Here is a 16,998-nt window from a genome sequence, read left to right as displayed (position 1 = left end):
GACGTCCTCGGACAAGCGCTGGCTCTTCGGCTTTGAAACGGAGATGAGCACCGGCCCCTAGTTGGAAACGACTAGCACGCATGTGCGGGGGAAGCTTTACCTTTACGTATAAATATCATAAAAAGGACTCTCAGAGCACACTTTTAAGCAAAACTTTGCTCTCTCAAAAATTTATGCTAGTTTTTTTGGGGGGGTTGAGTGGGTTTGAAACTGTGCTTTGCCAATCGCCTCCCTTCTTATATTTAAAATGGGATGTTTTTCTTTCCAGAAACAAGTTTTCAAATCTCCAACAAGCGTTCCATAAAGGATCACTGGGCATTTTACAGCCATGCTTTCTGGGGATGGGGAGGACTTTTGTTCCTGTAAACCAGGGGTCTTCAAACTTGGCCCTTTTATGACTTGTGGACTTCAACTCCCAGAATTCCTCAGCCAGCATGCCTGGCTGAGGAATTCTGGGAGTTGAAGTCCACAAGTCATAAAAGGGCCAAGTTTGAAGACCCCTGCTGTAAACGAACCGCCGTCTTCTTCTTTCGCAACGGACCTTTCGCCAAGCGGGTTTATACCAGGCGGCCATCTTCTTTTGCAAACCCGGATTGCAAACGTCCGGACGCGCTCCCCGCTTTCATGCGTCTTCCCGCAGCCCAAGCAGACTTGCTACTTCCCGGCGGCCGCCACTAGGGGTCAGGCGCGGCCGCCCCTGGGAAGGCAAGCACGGCTCTTTCGAGCTGCCGGCGCGCAGGAACCGGAAGCGGAAGGCGGATGGTTTCCGGTTCCGAGGCCGCGTCTCCTTGGCGGGCAGCGATGGCGCCTCTCAGGCGCTACGTCCTGGTTTTCGGCGGCTTCGCTGCTGCGGTGGGGCTGACCCTCTACCCCATCTTCTTTTACCCCATGACCCACCTGGGGGACTACAGTAAGGGAGGGAGGGAGGGAGGAAGGAGGGAAGGCGGCCTATCCTTGGCGGGGAGGGGAGGCTGGAGGGAGGAGGTCACGGCTGGCCTGCTGGGCTCTGCCCGCCTCGGTTTGCTGGGACTGGCCCCGCCTTTCAGTTGGATCCACAGTTATCGTGGCCTCCCCGTCGGCTTCATCATTTAAATATCTTTTTTTTTAAAAAAAAAAAGCAGCTAACTGGCAGCGCCCTCCCCCCCCCGCTGCCCTCAGAATGGCGGTTGCGACTGGTTTCCCCCTGCGCAGAGCTCCTCTGAAGAGGAGTCATTTATGGGATGGGAGCCTCAAGAGACCCTCCTGTTCTTTTTTTTAAAACAAAAAACAAACAAACAAACAAAAAACACCCCTGGTGTATTTATTTATTTATTTAGCGCATGGCATCTACGTGATGCTCTAAGTAAATGTTTTATTAGTTTATCGTTTTATGTGTTATCATTAGTGTAGTGTATTAGGGTTAACATAATAATAATAATAATAATAATAATAATAATAATAATAATAATAATAATAATAATAATAGCCATATTGTTATGGTTTGTCAGCCAGATGTGCAGACTGGATTTGGCATGTTTGTCTATCAAGGACCTGGGATAGATGGATGTGGATATGTACTACTACTACTATCAAGGACCTGGGATAGGCAGATGTGGATATTAGTAGTATTATGTCAAGGATCTGAGATAGGCAGATGTGGGTATTACTACTACTACTACTACTATTACTAATATAAAGGATCTGGGATAGGCAGATGTGGATATTAGTATTAGTATTATATCAAGCATCTGACGTAGACAGATGTGGATACTACTACTACTACTACTACTATTATATAAAGGATCTGGGATAAGCAGATGTGGATATTAGTATTATATCAAGCATCTGACAGATGTGGATATTATTACTACTACTACTACTATTACTATTATATAAAGGACCTGGGATAGGCAGATGTGGATATTAGTATTAGTATTATATCAAGCATCTGACATAGACAGATGTGGATATTATTATTATTATTATTATTATTATTATTATTATTATTATTATTATTATTATTATTATTATTATTATTATACCAAGGACTTGGGATAGGCAGATGTGGATATTAGTATTAGTAGTATTAGTATTATATCAAGGACCTGAGATAGGCAGATGTGGATGATGATGATATAATAAAATAATAATAATAATCATCCACATCTGCCTATCTCAGGTCCTTGATATAATACTAATACTAATATCCACATCTGCCTATCCCAAGTCCTTGATATAATAATAATAATAATAATAATAATAATAATAATAATAATAATAATAATAATAATAATAAAAATAACCTGAGATAGGCAGATGTGGATATTATTGTTATTGTGATTTTTTATTGTTATTTGTTTGTTATAGTATCACTTATTGAATACTATGCTATTAGGTGAATATATAGGGGCATGGGCTTGTGTGTATAGATTTGCATAAGTAAAATCTTAAGACTGGTCAATGACAAAGTCTGTTGGGAGATAAGAGCCAGATGCAGTGTAGGAAGGATGGGAGAACAGTAAATTCAAGAAATTAAGAAAATTGCATAGGATGCCATTGGAGTTCTGGTCTGAGAGCAGAGAACAGATACCAAAGCATAAGAAGTAGCTTAGCCTTAAATGCCACATTTAACATAGTCATGAATACTGAGCAGTAAGTCAACCAAGTGTGCATTTTATTTACTTACGTATTTTATATTTATTAGAAAAGGCACAAAGTGTAAATCGAGCCGGCATTATCCAAGAAGATGTACAGCCTCCAGGTATATCTCTAAATTGATGTGTGTCTGTTTAGTTATGTTATAGTTTAAATAAGTATCCCCAAATTGATAAGCAGTGGGGTTTAATTTGGATTCCAGCCCAAAATATGAGATACTTTTTAAAGTTGATAGTTTCTACTTGGAGGAGTCATTCTTCTGCTGCTTAGAAAATTGTTCCTGAGTGTGCACTATTTGTCACCTCCATATATTTCTCCTGCTCAATTTTGGAAATATAAATTGGAAAATAGATGCAGATTGGAACTTAGTTTAGGCATCTTTAGTTGTATGGGGAATCCTACCAGTATGCTGATTTTATCCAGCTATTTTCCTTCTCAGCTGAAATTACTAAATTGTGTTTGCACAAATTAGCCAACCACATTTTCCCTGGTCCATTGTGCAAAGCTCAGCCTGTCTGATTAGTTTTGTGGCTTAGGAAGCCATGCAAATGATTTGGGTTAATATAGTAAAGTTATTAAAGGGACACGGTGGCTCAGTGGGTTAGGACGCTGAGCTTGTTGATCAGAAGGTCGGCAGTTTGGTAGGTCGAATCCCGAGTGCCGCATAACAAGAGTGAGCGCCTGTTACTCATCCCAGCTTCTGCCAACCTAGCAGTTCGAAAGTATGTAAAAAATGCAAGTAGAAAAATAGGGACCACTATGGTGGGAAGGTAACAGCGTTCTGTGCGCCTTTGGCGTCTAGTCATGCCGGCCACATGACCACGGAGATGTCCTCGGACAAGCGCTGGCTCTTCGGCTTTGAAACGGAGATGCGCACTGTCCCCTAGAGTTGGAAACGACTAGCACGCATGTGCGGGGGAACCTTTACTTTTACTTTTAGTAAAGTTATTAAATTATCTGTTGTTGAGGATGATTAGTGAACTCAGCTGCATTAGTGGGTTGGATGAAGGCCAGAAAACAAAATATTTCCCAAAACAGGTGCTATGCTTAACTGAGTTCCCTGTTTGAAGAATTAGGATTCATACAACCGCACAGTGGTTTCCACTAATCTACAAAATAGATTTTAAATTTGTTTTTCCCTTTGCATTTAACTTTGACATAGATTCCCAAGTGAAGTTGTAGTAGACAAACAATTCTGGCTTGTCAATATTCTTAGGCAGAGAAAACCTGGTCAGAGTTATCTATGCACTAGTTATGTCCCAATTCAGTTGCTTAAATGTTTTAAATGAACTGGATTTGTAAGTTGTTTGGCACTCACATTATGAGTGCAACATATTTGTATTTGTACAATACCTTATTGTATTGCCATTTTTAGAACTATTAACTACCTATTTGCTTCTGGGTGTTTAAAGTGCTAATTTATATACTTACAAAAATACGTACTCCTTTGCCAAAATACAGGTAGTCCTCAATTTATGACCAAAATTGAGCCCAAATTTTCTGTTGTTAAGTGAAACATTTGTTACCTTTTGGCCCATTTTACTGATTACTGTTGGCTTCTTTTTTCCTGCTACAAACCTAAACATTATTTAGGTTTGGGTAATGAGCTTATTGATAGGTTTAATTTATTGGGGAATGTCCTTTTAGATTTTAGCTTTGGTATTTATATATTTGTTGTTGTTTAACGCATTGTATACTGTACACCCTCCTCACATTTTCGGAGCTGGGCGGCCTTTAAATCTTGAAATAAGTCAGCTTTAAGAGTGGAATTTCAGTTCTGTTCCCCAACCCTCCTTCTGTATTTGATGCTCATTTCTCAAAACAGTTAAATGCAGCCTGAGTTATTACAGTTTGTCATTCAGCAAGAGTTGTGGACAGAATTGATGAAAATTTCATAAAGAGGAAGGCTAACCAAAGACTCTTCATATTCTAATGTACACATGTAGGAACGTCATCTCTTAGCCACTCTCACTCCAAACTAATATTCCAATTTTAAATAAAAGATCTGACTGCTTTTGGGGGGGGGGCAGATTGCTTGTTTTATTATTTAAATTATGTGTGTTATGGAGGTTTTCTCTTTGGTGTGTGCACGTTTACTGCTGGGAAATAACTATCTCCTTGCACTGTTACCGATATTAAAAGGAATAATTCTAAATGTTCTAATTGTTTGTTTACCCATAGGATTAAAAGTGTGGTCTGATCCATTTGGAAAAAAATAAAAAAAACCTCTCTTGAAGATGTGTGGATTTTCCTTTTTGCCATCCATGATGCTCCAAGTCCCTTTTTTGACAACTGAAATAATGTAGAAAAAGGGTTTGGCATGTTGGTTTGCATTCATGTATATATGTGGTAATTGCTAATTTTCAAGCTTCTCTCTGATCTAGACATGAGAAAGAGAACTCTATGGAATGTTTTCTGTTAAGAAAATGGAATCATTATGCCTTCCTTTATTGAGAGAATAAATATTATTTTGATCTGCACAGATTAAGCAGCTGACGTCTGTATAAAATACGACAATAATAAAAGTATATTTATAGAATTGTGAGAAATAAAGCTTTTTTATAATGTTCTACTACAGGATATGGGGCTCAGCATTCTAGCCATTCTTTAAATGAAAAGGTGGACCGATGAAAACAATACTTACTTCTGAAAAAGATCTCCCGGATAAACACTGTAATTTTTAGGCTTCAAGAAGAGATGGTTTTTAAACAGATTTAATTTCTAATTAAAATGGTACCATTTTGGGCTCTGGGCTTTTATAATTCTTAAATTAAGAGAAACTATATTTGTAATTTTCCTGTTAAAAATTAAAAATGTTTTATTACTCATTTTCATATCTTTTTTTTTTGGTAAAGTTATATACCGTACTCTTTTTTTCTTTATTTGGAACTTCTGAATAATTCTGTGCTTAAATTGTCACTAGGTGGGCTTTGAGACCCAAGTGTAGAAATTTTCTGCTGTGTTCTGACAGGCCCTTTCCAGCATCCAGATAGTGTAGTACAGGGGTAGGCAACCCTTGGCTCTTTTATGACTCGTGGACTTCAACTCCCAGAATTCCTGAGCCAGCATGGCTCAGCTTGGAAACCTCTCCCTTTCCTCTCAGCATGGCTGGCTCAGGAATTCTGGGAGTTGAAGTCCACAAGTCATAAAGTGGCCTAGGCCGGGGGTAGGCAACCTTGGCTCTTTTATGACTCGTGGACTTCAACTCCCAGAATTCCTGAGCCAGCATGGCTCAGCTTGGAAACCTCTCCCTTTCCCCTTCCCCTCAGGATGGCTGGCTCAGGAATTCTGGGAGTTGAAGTCCACGAGTCATAAAAGCCAAGGTTGCCTATCCCTGGTCTAGTATATCTAGTCTCGATTTCCTGCACAGATATTGACCAGGCAGCTATGTATAGCAATAGCACTTAGACTTATATGCTGCTTCATAATGCTTTATACCCTTTTTAAGTGGTTTACAGAGTCAGCCTATTGCACCCAACAATCTGGATCCTCATTTTACCGACCTCGGAAGGATGAAAGGCTGAGTCAACCTTGAGCCGGTGAGAATCAAACTCCTGGCAGAGCTGAGTTAGCTTGCAATACTGTATCTCCATATCCACTGTAACACATTTTTCCCCCCAAATATCACGGGCATATAAAATGTGTACAGCAGTGTTTTACAAACAGCTGGACATTATGGGGTATCAAAGTACAGAAATCATATTTTGCTTAATGGTGTGAAATTGCCTAAACTTCAAAATAATATTTAATTATTTTGCTCACTTAAGAGGTTTTTTTGGAGGATAAACTCGTTATATTTAGTCTAAACTGTATTATACGTAATGGTACTTAACTGACATATAAAGTTGCACAAGATGATTGTTGGTCTAGGTCAGGGGTCAGCAACCTGAAACAGTGAAAGAGCCACTCGGAACCGGTTCCCTCACAAAAGGAAAAACTGGGAGCTGCAAAAAAATGTATGCACATGTGCATACATGCGCGCATGCGCACAACAGGGTTTGAAGAGCCAAGGCGAGATATGCACCTACCCTGCATATTTGAATCGATTGGTTGAACTTTTTTAGTTCCACTTTTTTTTTTGGACTGCACATGGCAGAGGACTGGGAGCCGCATGCGGCTCCGGAGCCGTGGGTTGCAGACCTGTGGTCTAGGTCTAGGACAGGGGTAGGCAACCTTGGCTCTTCTATGACTCATGGACTTCAACTCCCAGAATTCCTGAGCCAGCCACACTGAGGGGAAAGGGAGAGGTTTCCAAGCTGAGCCATGCTCTGAGGGCTCTGTTGGGGCTCCTGCCCTGTGGAACCAGCTCCCCCCTGAGCTTCGGATGGCCCCAGAGCTCCGGTCCTTTCGCCGCGGCCTCAAAACACTCCTTTTCCACCTGGCTGACCTGGACTGACAGGGATTTTAATTATGTTTTTAATTTTTTTAACTCTAATTTTTAATTTATTTTAATTTTAATTTATTGTACAGAGGCCTTTAATTTTAATTTTATTTTAACTTCTGTATTTATTGTATGTTATTGTTGTTAGCCGCCCTGAGTCCTTCGGGAGATAGGGCGGCATATAAGTCCCAATAATAAAATAAATAAATAAAATCATTCTCCTTTCCTTCCATCTTCAGCCCTGTTTGGCTTTCTACTCTGCCTAGCTAAAGTGATACCTGCAGTTGCCTTACAAGCACAAGGGTGTGTGTGTGTGTTTGTGTGTTTGTGTGTGTAACTTCCTACTCACCTTTCTTCCCACCCAGTGCAAACAAACCCGGTCATCTTTGAAGGACAGATGTTTTCCCGCCCTTTATCACCAAGTGGCAATTGTTATCTGAGGATTTGCTTGTTAGTTTGCCTGTGGAGGTTGGTGATAATACTCCTTTCTTTTGTGGGTTGATGGAAACTATTGTAATGTTTTGTGTTACTTGGATCACAGGAGATAGAATCAAGATCACGTGAAGTATTAATACCACTTTACAATGCCTTGGTAAGGCCACACTTGGAATGCTGCATCCAGTTTTGGTCACCACGATGTAAAAAAGATGTTGAGACTCTGGAAAGAGTGCAGAGAAGAGCAACAAAGATGATCAGAGGTCTGGAGGCTAAAACATATGAGGAACGGTTGCTGGAATTGGGTATGTCTAGTTTCATGAAGAGAAAGATGAGGGGTGACATGATAGCAGTCTTCCAATATTTCAGGGGCTGCCCCAAAGAAGAGGGAGTCAAGCTGTTCTCCAAATCATCTGAAGGCAGGACAAGAAGCAACGGATGGAAACTAACCAAGGAGAGAAGCAACCTAGAACTAAGGAGAAATTTCCTGACAGTAAGAACAATTAACCAGTGGAACAACCTGCCTCCAGAAACGGTGAATGCTCCAACACTGCAAGTTTTTAAGCAGAGACTGGACAGCCATTTGTCTGAAATGGTATAGGGTTTCCTGCCTGAGCAGAGGGTTGGACTAGATGACCTCCAAGGTCCCCTCCAACCTTACTGTTATGATTGTGGTTATGAGATGCCTAAATTGCTTTAAATATATGCCCCTTGTTCTTGGTAGCAACCCATAGGCCATTGCCATTTCAACCTCATGGGCAGTTTTTCCATTTTGAGCCAATATTTGATTATATTGTACTTAACTGAATTTGCACAGCTAGTTAAATAAGCCTTGACTTATTAAAAGGGTACATTTGCCGTGCTGGGCAGTTTATACTTGATATAAATTAATAACACTGGCTGTGCTAACAATCCATTTGCATTGTCACTTGATCCCTGGATTGCAAGCTAGCTAATCCTTAAAGGTGTTTCCCCCCCCCACACACACACAAAAGGCAACTCGACTTTCTTTGTTTTTTCTCTGAAAATGTTTCGTTCCTCATCCAAGAATCTTTGTCAGTTGTCTTGGATGAGAAAGTGAAACATTTTCAAAGGAAACACCAAGAAAGTCCAGTTGCCTTTTGGAAAAAGCATCTTTGGGACAACCACGATCTGGATGACTGAGAATCTCCATAAACCAGGCCTTTTTTTCTCATAGAACGCTCAGAACGGAGTTCCGGCACCTTTTTTGGATGGAACCTTGTAGGGTAGGCAAGGCGGGTTGTATGACATATGTGAGTTCCGGCACCTTTTTCTTTTACAAAAAAAAAGCACTGCCATAAACAAAATAGAAACTAATCCTAAATCCAGGAATGTACACAGAATACTAAACTGTATACACTTATAATAACAAAATCTGTCTCAAAATGCAGTTAGTCTTTGTAACTACCACTCAAAATCTGCCTTTGCTTTCATCTGGGCAAGAAAAAAAAAGAAACAAGGCACGTTTCTGAATTCTCTGAAAAAGATGAGAAAAACGGGGCAGGCTGTCAAGTTTCCGATGTATGGGCTTTTCAAGTGACTCTGAGGCATTGTTTACCTTGTTGTTGTTAGCTGCGAAGTCGAGTCCGACCCATCGCGACCCTATGGACAACGTTCCTCCAGGCCTTCCTGTCCTCTACCATCTTTTGGAGTCCCTTTAACCCAGAGGTCTTCAAACTCGGCCCTTTTATGACTCATGGACTTCAACTCCCAGAATTTCTCAGCCAGGCATGCTGGCTGAGGAATTCTGGGAGTTGAAGTTCATGAGTCATAAAAGGGCTGAGTTTGAAGACCCCTGCTTTAACCTCACGCCTACTGCTTCAGTGACTCCATCCAGCCACCTCATTCTCTGTCGTCCCCTTCTTCTATTGCCCTCAATCTTTCCCAGCATGAGGCTCTTCTCCAGTGAGTCCTTCCTTCTCATTAGGTGGCCAAAGTATTTGAGATTCCACTTCAGGACCTGGCCTTCTAAAGAGCAGTCAGGGTTGATCTCCTCTAGGACTGACCGGTTTGATCGCCTTGCAGTCCAAGGGACTCACAGGAGTCTTCTCCAGCACCATAGTTCAAAGGCCTCAATTCTTTGGCGCTCGGCCTTTCTTATGGTCCAGCTTTCACTGCCATACATTGCAACTGGGAAGACCATAAGCCTTGACTATACGCACTTTTGTTGACAGGGTGATGTCTCTGCTTTTTAGTGTGCTGCCTAGATTTGCCATGGCTTTCCTCCTGAGGAGCAAGCGCCTTTTTTACCTCAAACAAGCGTCTTGTTTACCTTAAAAGTCCTTTATTGGCCTAATACACCGGCAAATGCTTGCTCGAAAGAAGCTGGAATCTGAAATCTCCGCCCCTTGCACAATTTACTAAAACACAATTCTCCACCTTACTATTTTTGTCATTAATCATATTCTCCAATTAATTTAAAGAATCAGTTTCCCTTCCGTTAGAAGACCCGCCAAACCCTTATCTTCTTAGTGAGAGAAATAGCCTTGATGGTGCATTCCTACTCATTCCCCCTCCTAACCTTAAACTAAAGCAATACACTCGTCTTAAAGCAATACACAAGTTTAACATACGAAAGGGCTACTTCTTCATCTCCTGTCAAGCAATAACATTAGATGTTAGCAGCGTTGACACAGGCAGTGAAATGCTGAATATCTTAGCAAAACAGAGCTTAAGAGGCTTTGGTGATCAGAGTTGAGTGCTCTCTCTCTCTATAATATATAATTATTCTATACTTTTCATACAGCAGAGGGCAGGCTGTTAAATCTTGTAGTGGATATGCTCTGTGGAAAGAGAATTTTAAATTATAAAACTGCTTAGCTGATTAAATGCACCAATTGTTCCATTCAGATTGTAAAAGCATGGAACTCAAAAGACATATCTGTTGGGGGAATCTGTATCACTAAGGTTTTACTTCGTTGTTGTTGTTAGTTGCGAAGTCGTGTCCGACCCATCGCGACCCCATGGACAACGTTCCTCCAGGCCTTCCTGTCCTCTACCATCTTCTGGAGTCCATTTAGGCTCACACCTACTGCTTCAGTGACTCCATCCAGCCACCTCATTCTCTGTTGTCCCTTTCTTCTCTTGCCCTCAACCTTTCCCAGCATTAGGCTCTTTTCCAGTGAGTCCTTCCTTCTCATTAGGTGGCCAAAGTATTTGAGATTCCACTTCAGGACCTGGCCTTCTAAATAGCAGTCAGGATTGATCTCCTCTAGGACTGACCATTTTGATCGCCTTGCAGTCCAAGGGACTCGCAGGAGTCGTCTGCAGCACCATAGTTCAAAGGCCACAATTCTTTGGTGCTCAGCCTTTATCTACTTTTTTATTTAATGTATGGCACATCATACGTGGACTAGCAGTATGTATTAACATTTCATCTAGGTTAGTAGAACCCAATAAAATATAAACGTTAAAAACATCTAGGTTCAAATAATGTCCTAGGGCTAGGCTATCTAACCATTGAAGCACAGCATCGTTTATAAGAGTCGTGGTGGCGCAGTGGATAGACTGCAGTACTGCAGGCTAATTCTGCTGACTGCCAGCAGTTCGGCAGTTCGATCCTGACCGACTCAAGGTTGACTCAGCCTTCCATCGTTCTGAGGTCGGTAAAATGAGGACCCAGATTGTTGGGGGCAAGAAGCTGATTCTGCAAACCGCTTAGAGAGGGCTGTAAAGCACTGTGAAGCGGCATATAAGCCTAAGTGCTATTGTTATATTGATAAAAATCAGATACTGGACTGGTATATGCCCTCAGGTTACAGTCGGTCATGATGTGATCTACAGTTTGACATAAGACCCTGCCGTCACTCCGAGGGAAGGATACTATGCCCCATTTATACAGGGAATTCCGGCAGATGCCATGTAAGGGGTGTGAATCCTATTCAGGATTGTCCTTTGCTGATATGGTAGTTCAAAGCCTGTTGCTTTTTTTTTTGTGGGGCCCTTGATATGTTTTCCTATGTCTGGGCCTTCAGTGACCCATTTGGCTTTCCACTGGGAAAGTTAAAGTTGTTGGGCAGATGTTGTGCAAGTGCCCTGCATTTGAGTCTTCTAGCTGATAAATGGGGAAGGTTGGCGATGCGGCGGTAGGAGTGAGTTGTTCATAATTTTTCTGCATTCTCAGAGGAGTGAATCTTGCCCTCATAAAGATGGCAGTGCTGTATTGGTTCAGAACAGGAAGCCAGCAACTTGGAGTGGTTTTAATTTGTTTGTTTACATTTACATTGAAGTGATGCCCTCTCAACTCAACTAAGTGACTCAGGAGGACTTAATGCTCACTTTGACAAATTGAAGGACACCCCCCTCCCCATTAAAAAGCAATTGTGGTGGAAAGCTCCCTTAACTACTTTCCAACTCTTTATTTTGTTAATAGAATTTAGCTTCTAAGTGATGGGGCGATGCAGAATTGAGAACTTAGATAGAGCTTGATTTAACAGATCTCTCTTTAACAGAACGACAGAGTTGGAAGGGACTTTGGAGGTCCTCTAGTCCATCCCCATGCACAGGCAGGAGAACCCTATACCATTCTAGACAAAAAAGGTTGTCTAATCTCTTCTTGAAAACCTCCAATATTGGAGCACCCACAACTTCTGGAGACGATCCGTTCCACTGATTAATTGTTCTCACTGTCAGGAAATTCTTCCTTAGTTATAGGTTGCTTCTCTCCTTGATTGGTTTCCATCCATTGCTTCTTCACAAAAAGAAACAAAGAAAAAGAAAGAAAGAAAGAAAGAAAGAAAGAAAGAAAGAAAGAGAAAAAGAAAAGCCAGCTCAGTATAAACTATACTGTTAAAGATCCACAAAACTACAAATATACAATATTTGAAAACCTCTAGTGGGGTGTATATGTGTGTGTGTACTTGGTACCTTCCTTGCAAGCTCCGGAATGATGAAAAATACTCTTAAGATATTTGAACCTTTGGATTCAATCCCTACCTTATCTGCAGACCAGCAATGGTTTGTAAAGCTTTTTTCAACAAGAAGGACTTTTGCCAATCAAACTCATCTCCCCATTCATTCATTCATTCATTCATTCAGTGGAAGAATGCTGAACTCAAACCAATTTTTCTCGTAGAATAACATCCCCACAGAATAAGGCTGCTGGAGGTTTATCAGAAATGTTAGGAAAGCGAAGATCCTACACTGCAGATTTCTCTATTAATGATTTAATGTAAATAAAAGGGGGGGGGGAATTACTGGGGCCAAAATGGTCCTCAGGTGGGGATAGGTGAGTCCTAATTTGCCCGCTTAGTTCTAAGGAAGTTCTAAGGAAGTTTAAAGGATTTCTCTCCAGTCTTCGCCATTTTTTTTTTTGCTGGAGATTCAGTTTCAATTTTATAACCAGTCAACTTTGGAAGCATATCTTGCAATCTGATGCTGAAAAATTACAGGTAGTTCTCAACGTAACGGCCAAAATCAAGGCCAACGTTTCTGTGGTTAAGCAAGACAATTGTTCAGGGAGTCTGGCCCCATTTTATGACTTTTCTTGCCACCATTTTTAAATGAATCACTGCATGTCTTAAATCAATGGTGAACAGGGTTGTTAGAGCGTGCACAGTCTTATTGTGTGAGATAACCCAGGAGTAAACACAGTAAACAGTGGTCTGTATTAAATGGCGGTTTATCTTACACTATCTACAATATCATATACCAGGAACAATATACATACACGTGCTAATACAGCAAATGAGAAGGGGTAATGAAAACCTGCAGCTTTCAAACTTCAGGATTTTAAACTAGGAAGTAAACGTTTTTCATCTCGAATTAATCTATACCATAAAGTGACACTAGGCAAACCTCGTACTAACAGATTTTCAGAACTAAGAAGTTAAGCAGACTAAAAAAAAACATATTTTGCCCTAGTAGCCACTAACTCTTGCTGTTTGGCCACGGAAAAGGAGAACAGGGTGTTTGCAAGAGGAACCTGTGGATAGGAAACCAGTTCCACCCTATTAATATCTCTTAATTCAGAATTCAGAAGTATGTATAATGCCAGGGGACTTCAGGCACAGTAAAAGTGATTGCAATCCATTTTGACAGCCGATGAATGTTTACTAGGAACCCATCAGGATCACAAGCTCATGGCTCTTAGCAGTGCTTTTTTTGTAAAAGAAAAAGGTGCCGCAACTCACACGTGTCATATAACCAGCCTTGCCTACCCTACTAGGTTCCATCCAAAAAAAGTGCCAGGAACTCCGTTCTGAGCGTTCTATGAGAAAAAAAGCCCTGGCTCTTAGACTCATCAAACTCTTTTTCCACGGATAAATATGGAGCCAGGATATGTGAATGCTTCTTTCTTTGCAGCTGAAACTCAAAACATATTGGGACCCTAGAAAGAGGGCAGAGAATTGCAACAAAGATGATAAAGGGTCGGCAGGCTAGGTCATAAAATGAACAAGTGAGGGAGTTGGGTATGTCTAGACCAGGGGTAGGCAAACCTTGGCTCTTTTATGACTCGTGGACTTCAACTCCCAGAATTCCTGAGCCAGCCATGCTGAAGGGAAAGGGAGAGGTTTCCAAGCTGAGCCATGCTGGCTCAGGAATTCTGGGAGATGAAGTCCACGAGTCATAAAAGAGCCAAGGTTGCCTACCCCTAGTCTAGACTAACAAAGAGGAGGGCTAGGGGTGATATGATAGTGTCTTCCAGTACTTGAGGGGCTGTCATAGAAAAGAGGGGCTCAACTTATTTTCCAGAGCACCAGAGGGCAGGACAAGAAATGAAGGGTAGACGATCATTAAAGAGAGATCCATCCTAGAACTAAGAAGAAATTTCCTGACAGCAAGAACAATTAACCATTGGAACAACCTGCCTCCAGAAGCTGTGAATCCTCCAACACTGGAGGTTTTCAAGAAGAGACTGGACAACCAATTGTCTGGAATGGTATAGGGCAGGGGTAGGCAACCTTGGCTCTTTTATGACTTGTGGACTTCAACCAGCCAGCCATGCTGAGGAATTCTGGGAGTTGAAGTCCACAAATCATAAAAGAGCCAAGGTTGCATGAGCAAGGGTTTGGACTAGAAGATCTCCAAAGTCCCTTCCAACCCTATTATTCTATGTATATTCTTCATTTTTAATGCATATCAATAACTACCAAGTTCGCGATCTTGGAAATGCCTTTCGATCAAAACCAGAATGACTGCAGTGCCACAAGGGCAGTTATAGACCTATCATTAACATTTTGTTGAGGAACTCATACATATCCACCTCCGTCTTCTCTCAAAATGTTAATGTACACTCTGCCTTCATCATAGCTCCCATCATCCCTCACTTTGACTTAGTAGGACTGAATACATTCGCACATTGAGAAATGGCCCTGGAGTTACAGAAGCTAATCAACGCATTCAAAAACAATCTAGTGTCTTCTGTTTTGATTTCTACTCATCTTTAGAAACAGTAAGGCTGACCGGTGATTTTTCTTAATCAACAGGCCACGTAGTCCTCAACTTATGATCATATATTTCATTTATACAAACCCTCAATTCCTCCTATGTTCACAATGCTGAATGAGGTACTAGATACTGTATGCAGATAGTCCTCGACTTACAAAAGATTTCTTTCGTGACAATTCCAAGTAACAACTTGGAATGACAAGCAAGGTCAATAGGTCAAAGCCAGATCCCTTTAACGACCATGTTGCCAGCTTAACAACTGCAGCAAGAAAGGTCGCAAAATGGGGCAAAAACCAACTCAGCCGCTGTCTTGCTTAGCAAACACTCAGTTTCGCCATAAGTCGAGGACTTTGGGAAATATGTTCCCTCACACATAAAAGAACATCAGGGAGAACTTAAGGGGCGGTAAAGCCGCTGATGAAAACAATTTGCTACAATTGCACAATGCAGATTTTCCTTTCTTTTCTTTTGAAGCCTCCGCCGTTTTGCAGAAAATTGCAGGCAACCGAGAGTGGCTGCTTTTGAAAATAATAATAATAATAATAATCTGGCTCAGAAACAGCATTCTTTCAGTTCCTTCTGAAAGTTTATAAAAACCCCTGGGTAGGAAAATAGAAGCGAGCCGCCAAATCTTTCGGCACTTGGCTAAGTCAGAAGCCCCAAAATATACAAAGCGAGCGAACTGCTTTGGAAATGACCACAAAAGCGCTCCTAACGGAATCGTCTGAAAGTAAATAAAGCTGGACCTAAGCAAATAAACTTGATGGGGCATGGCGATGAATCCAGCCCATCGGCGTGGCTGCTACGGGTTGTTGTCAGCTTTAATGAAAAAAAGATATTAGACAATTGGATTTTGTGGCTTCCAGCAAAAGAAAGGACTCAGGTCTGAATTAATACCCCATCTCAAATATATATATATTTTTTAGAGCGGTGGGTTCTCTACATTGGCATCCCGGTTTTGTAATACTGATAGTCCTCGAGTTATGGCCGTAACTCAGCCCAAAATTTTCTGTTGTTAAGCAAGACATTTGCTAAACGCGTTTTGCCCCATTTAACAACCTTTCTCGCCACAGCTGTTAAGTGAATCACTGCAGTTATTAAGTTGGCAACACCGTTGCTAGGTGAGTCTGGCTTTGCTTGTCAGGAGGTTATATCCCTATTGTCAGTCCAGGTCAGCCTGATGGAAAAGAAATGTTTTAAGGCCGCGACGAAAGGACCGGAGGTCTGGGGCCATCCGGAGCTCAAGGGGAAGTTGATTCCACAACTTCCACAATATGGCCTCATCCTCCATATTCCTAACTCAATAGTGTAAAGATGCTTAACATTGTGTTATTATTATTACTCTATAAACTATTTTATGGGGAAGTTTTTGCTTGATAGTTAAGGGAGTCATTTTTAATAAATAATTAGCGAGCTTTAGAAATAACGTGTGCTTCATATTTTTGTTTAGAAATGCTTCAGAGCAAACCAGACCAATGTTGTGCAAACAGTACATTAATTTATAAGGCAAAATATAACATCTATGGATAATATGGGTGGTCCTTGACTTATAACCACAGCTGAACCCAAAATTTCATTCGCTAAGCAAGACAGTTGTTAAATCAGTTTTGCCCCAGTTTATGACATTTCTTGTCACAATTGTTAAGTGAATTGCTGCAGTTATTAAGTTAGTAACATGGTTGTGTGGGAAGGCAGCCCCCCAGAGAAGGAAATATTGAAAGGGCAGAAAAATATATTTCCTCAAAGGATCTTAAAGAGGCAGAAAAGCATGCCCAGTTTTTCTTAATAGCCCCAAGTCTCCCTCCCTCAAGCAGAAACCAGCTCTGTAGAAATGCAGATGTGATAATCCATTCAGGAAGGTTGGAGGCCCCCAGCTAGAAGCTTAGGAAGACAAAGACATCCAAAATCTACATACCCCACCCAAACTCTAAGACAGGACATAATAGGATTAACCCACAGATGCCAAAGGGACACAGGTCAAAATACATGACACAGGAAACACAAAGCCTCAAACAGAACAGGAAACAACTTCAAGAGACCCAGAGGGTATAAAAACCCACTCCCTACATGTGCTCGCTGTCTTTTCTTCCAAAGCCATCTTTCTGTCTGGCTCTCCTCTTCAATAAACTGCAACCTTC

General features: G+C 41.3%; 1 protein-coding gene and 1 long non-coding RNA gene across 3 annotated transcripts in view; both read left to right on the top strand.

Annotated features, from left to right (window-relative positions):
* Positions 1-16,998, top strand: part of LOC310643496 — a 49,894-nt gene that overhangs the window by 6,572 nt on the left and 26,324 nt on the right. The window lies entirely within an intron of this gene.
* SMIM20 (small integral membrane protein 20) lies at positions 707-5,462 on the top strand. Of its 2 annotated transcripts, none has more exons than XR_014493057.1 (3): positions 707-852; positions 2,684-2,740; positions 4,816-5,462. XR_014493057.1 is itself a non-coding variant. In XM_083367738.1 (3 exons), exons 1-3 carry the CDS (start codon positions 760-762, stop codon positions 4,851-4,853), a joined length of 246 nt encoding a protein of 81 aa, XP_083223864.1. In that variant the 5' UTR covers positions 707-759; the 3' UTR covers positions 4,854-5,462. The 2 variants fall into 2 exon arrangements, 1 of the variants encoding a protein (XP_083223864.1); XM_083367738.1 differs by having other exon boundaries at positions 707-910.

The sequence above is a fragment of the Vipera ursinii genome (assembly GCF_947247035.1).
Source record: "Vipera ursinii genome assembly, chromosome: 7".
Taxonomy (NCBI): Eukaryota; Metazoa; Chordata; class Lepidosauria; order Squamata; family Viperidae; genus Vipera; species Vipera ursinii.
The sequence above is the reverse complement of the archived record's forward strand: the minus strand, read 5'-3'. Positions and strand labels throughout refer to the sequence as shown.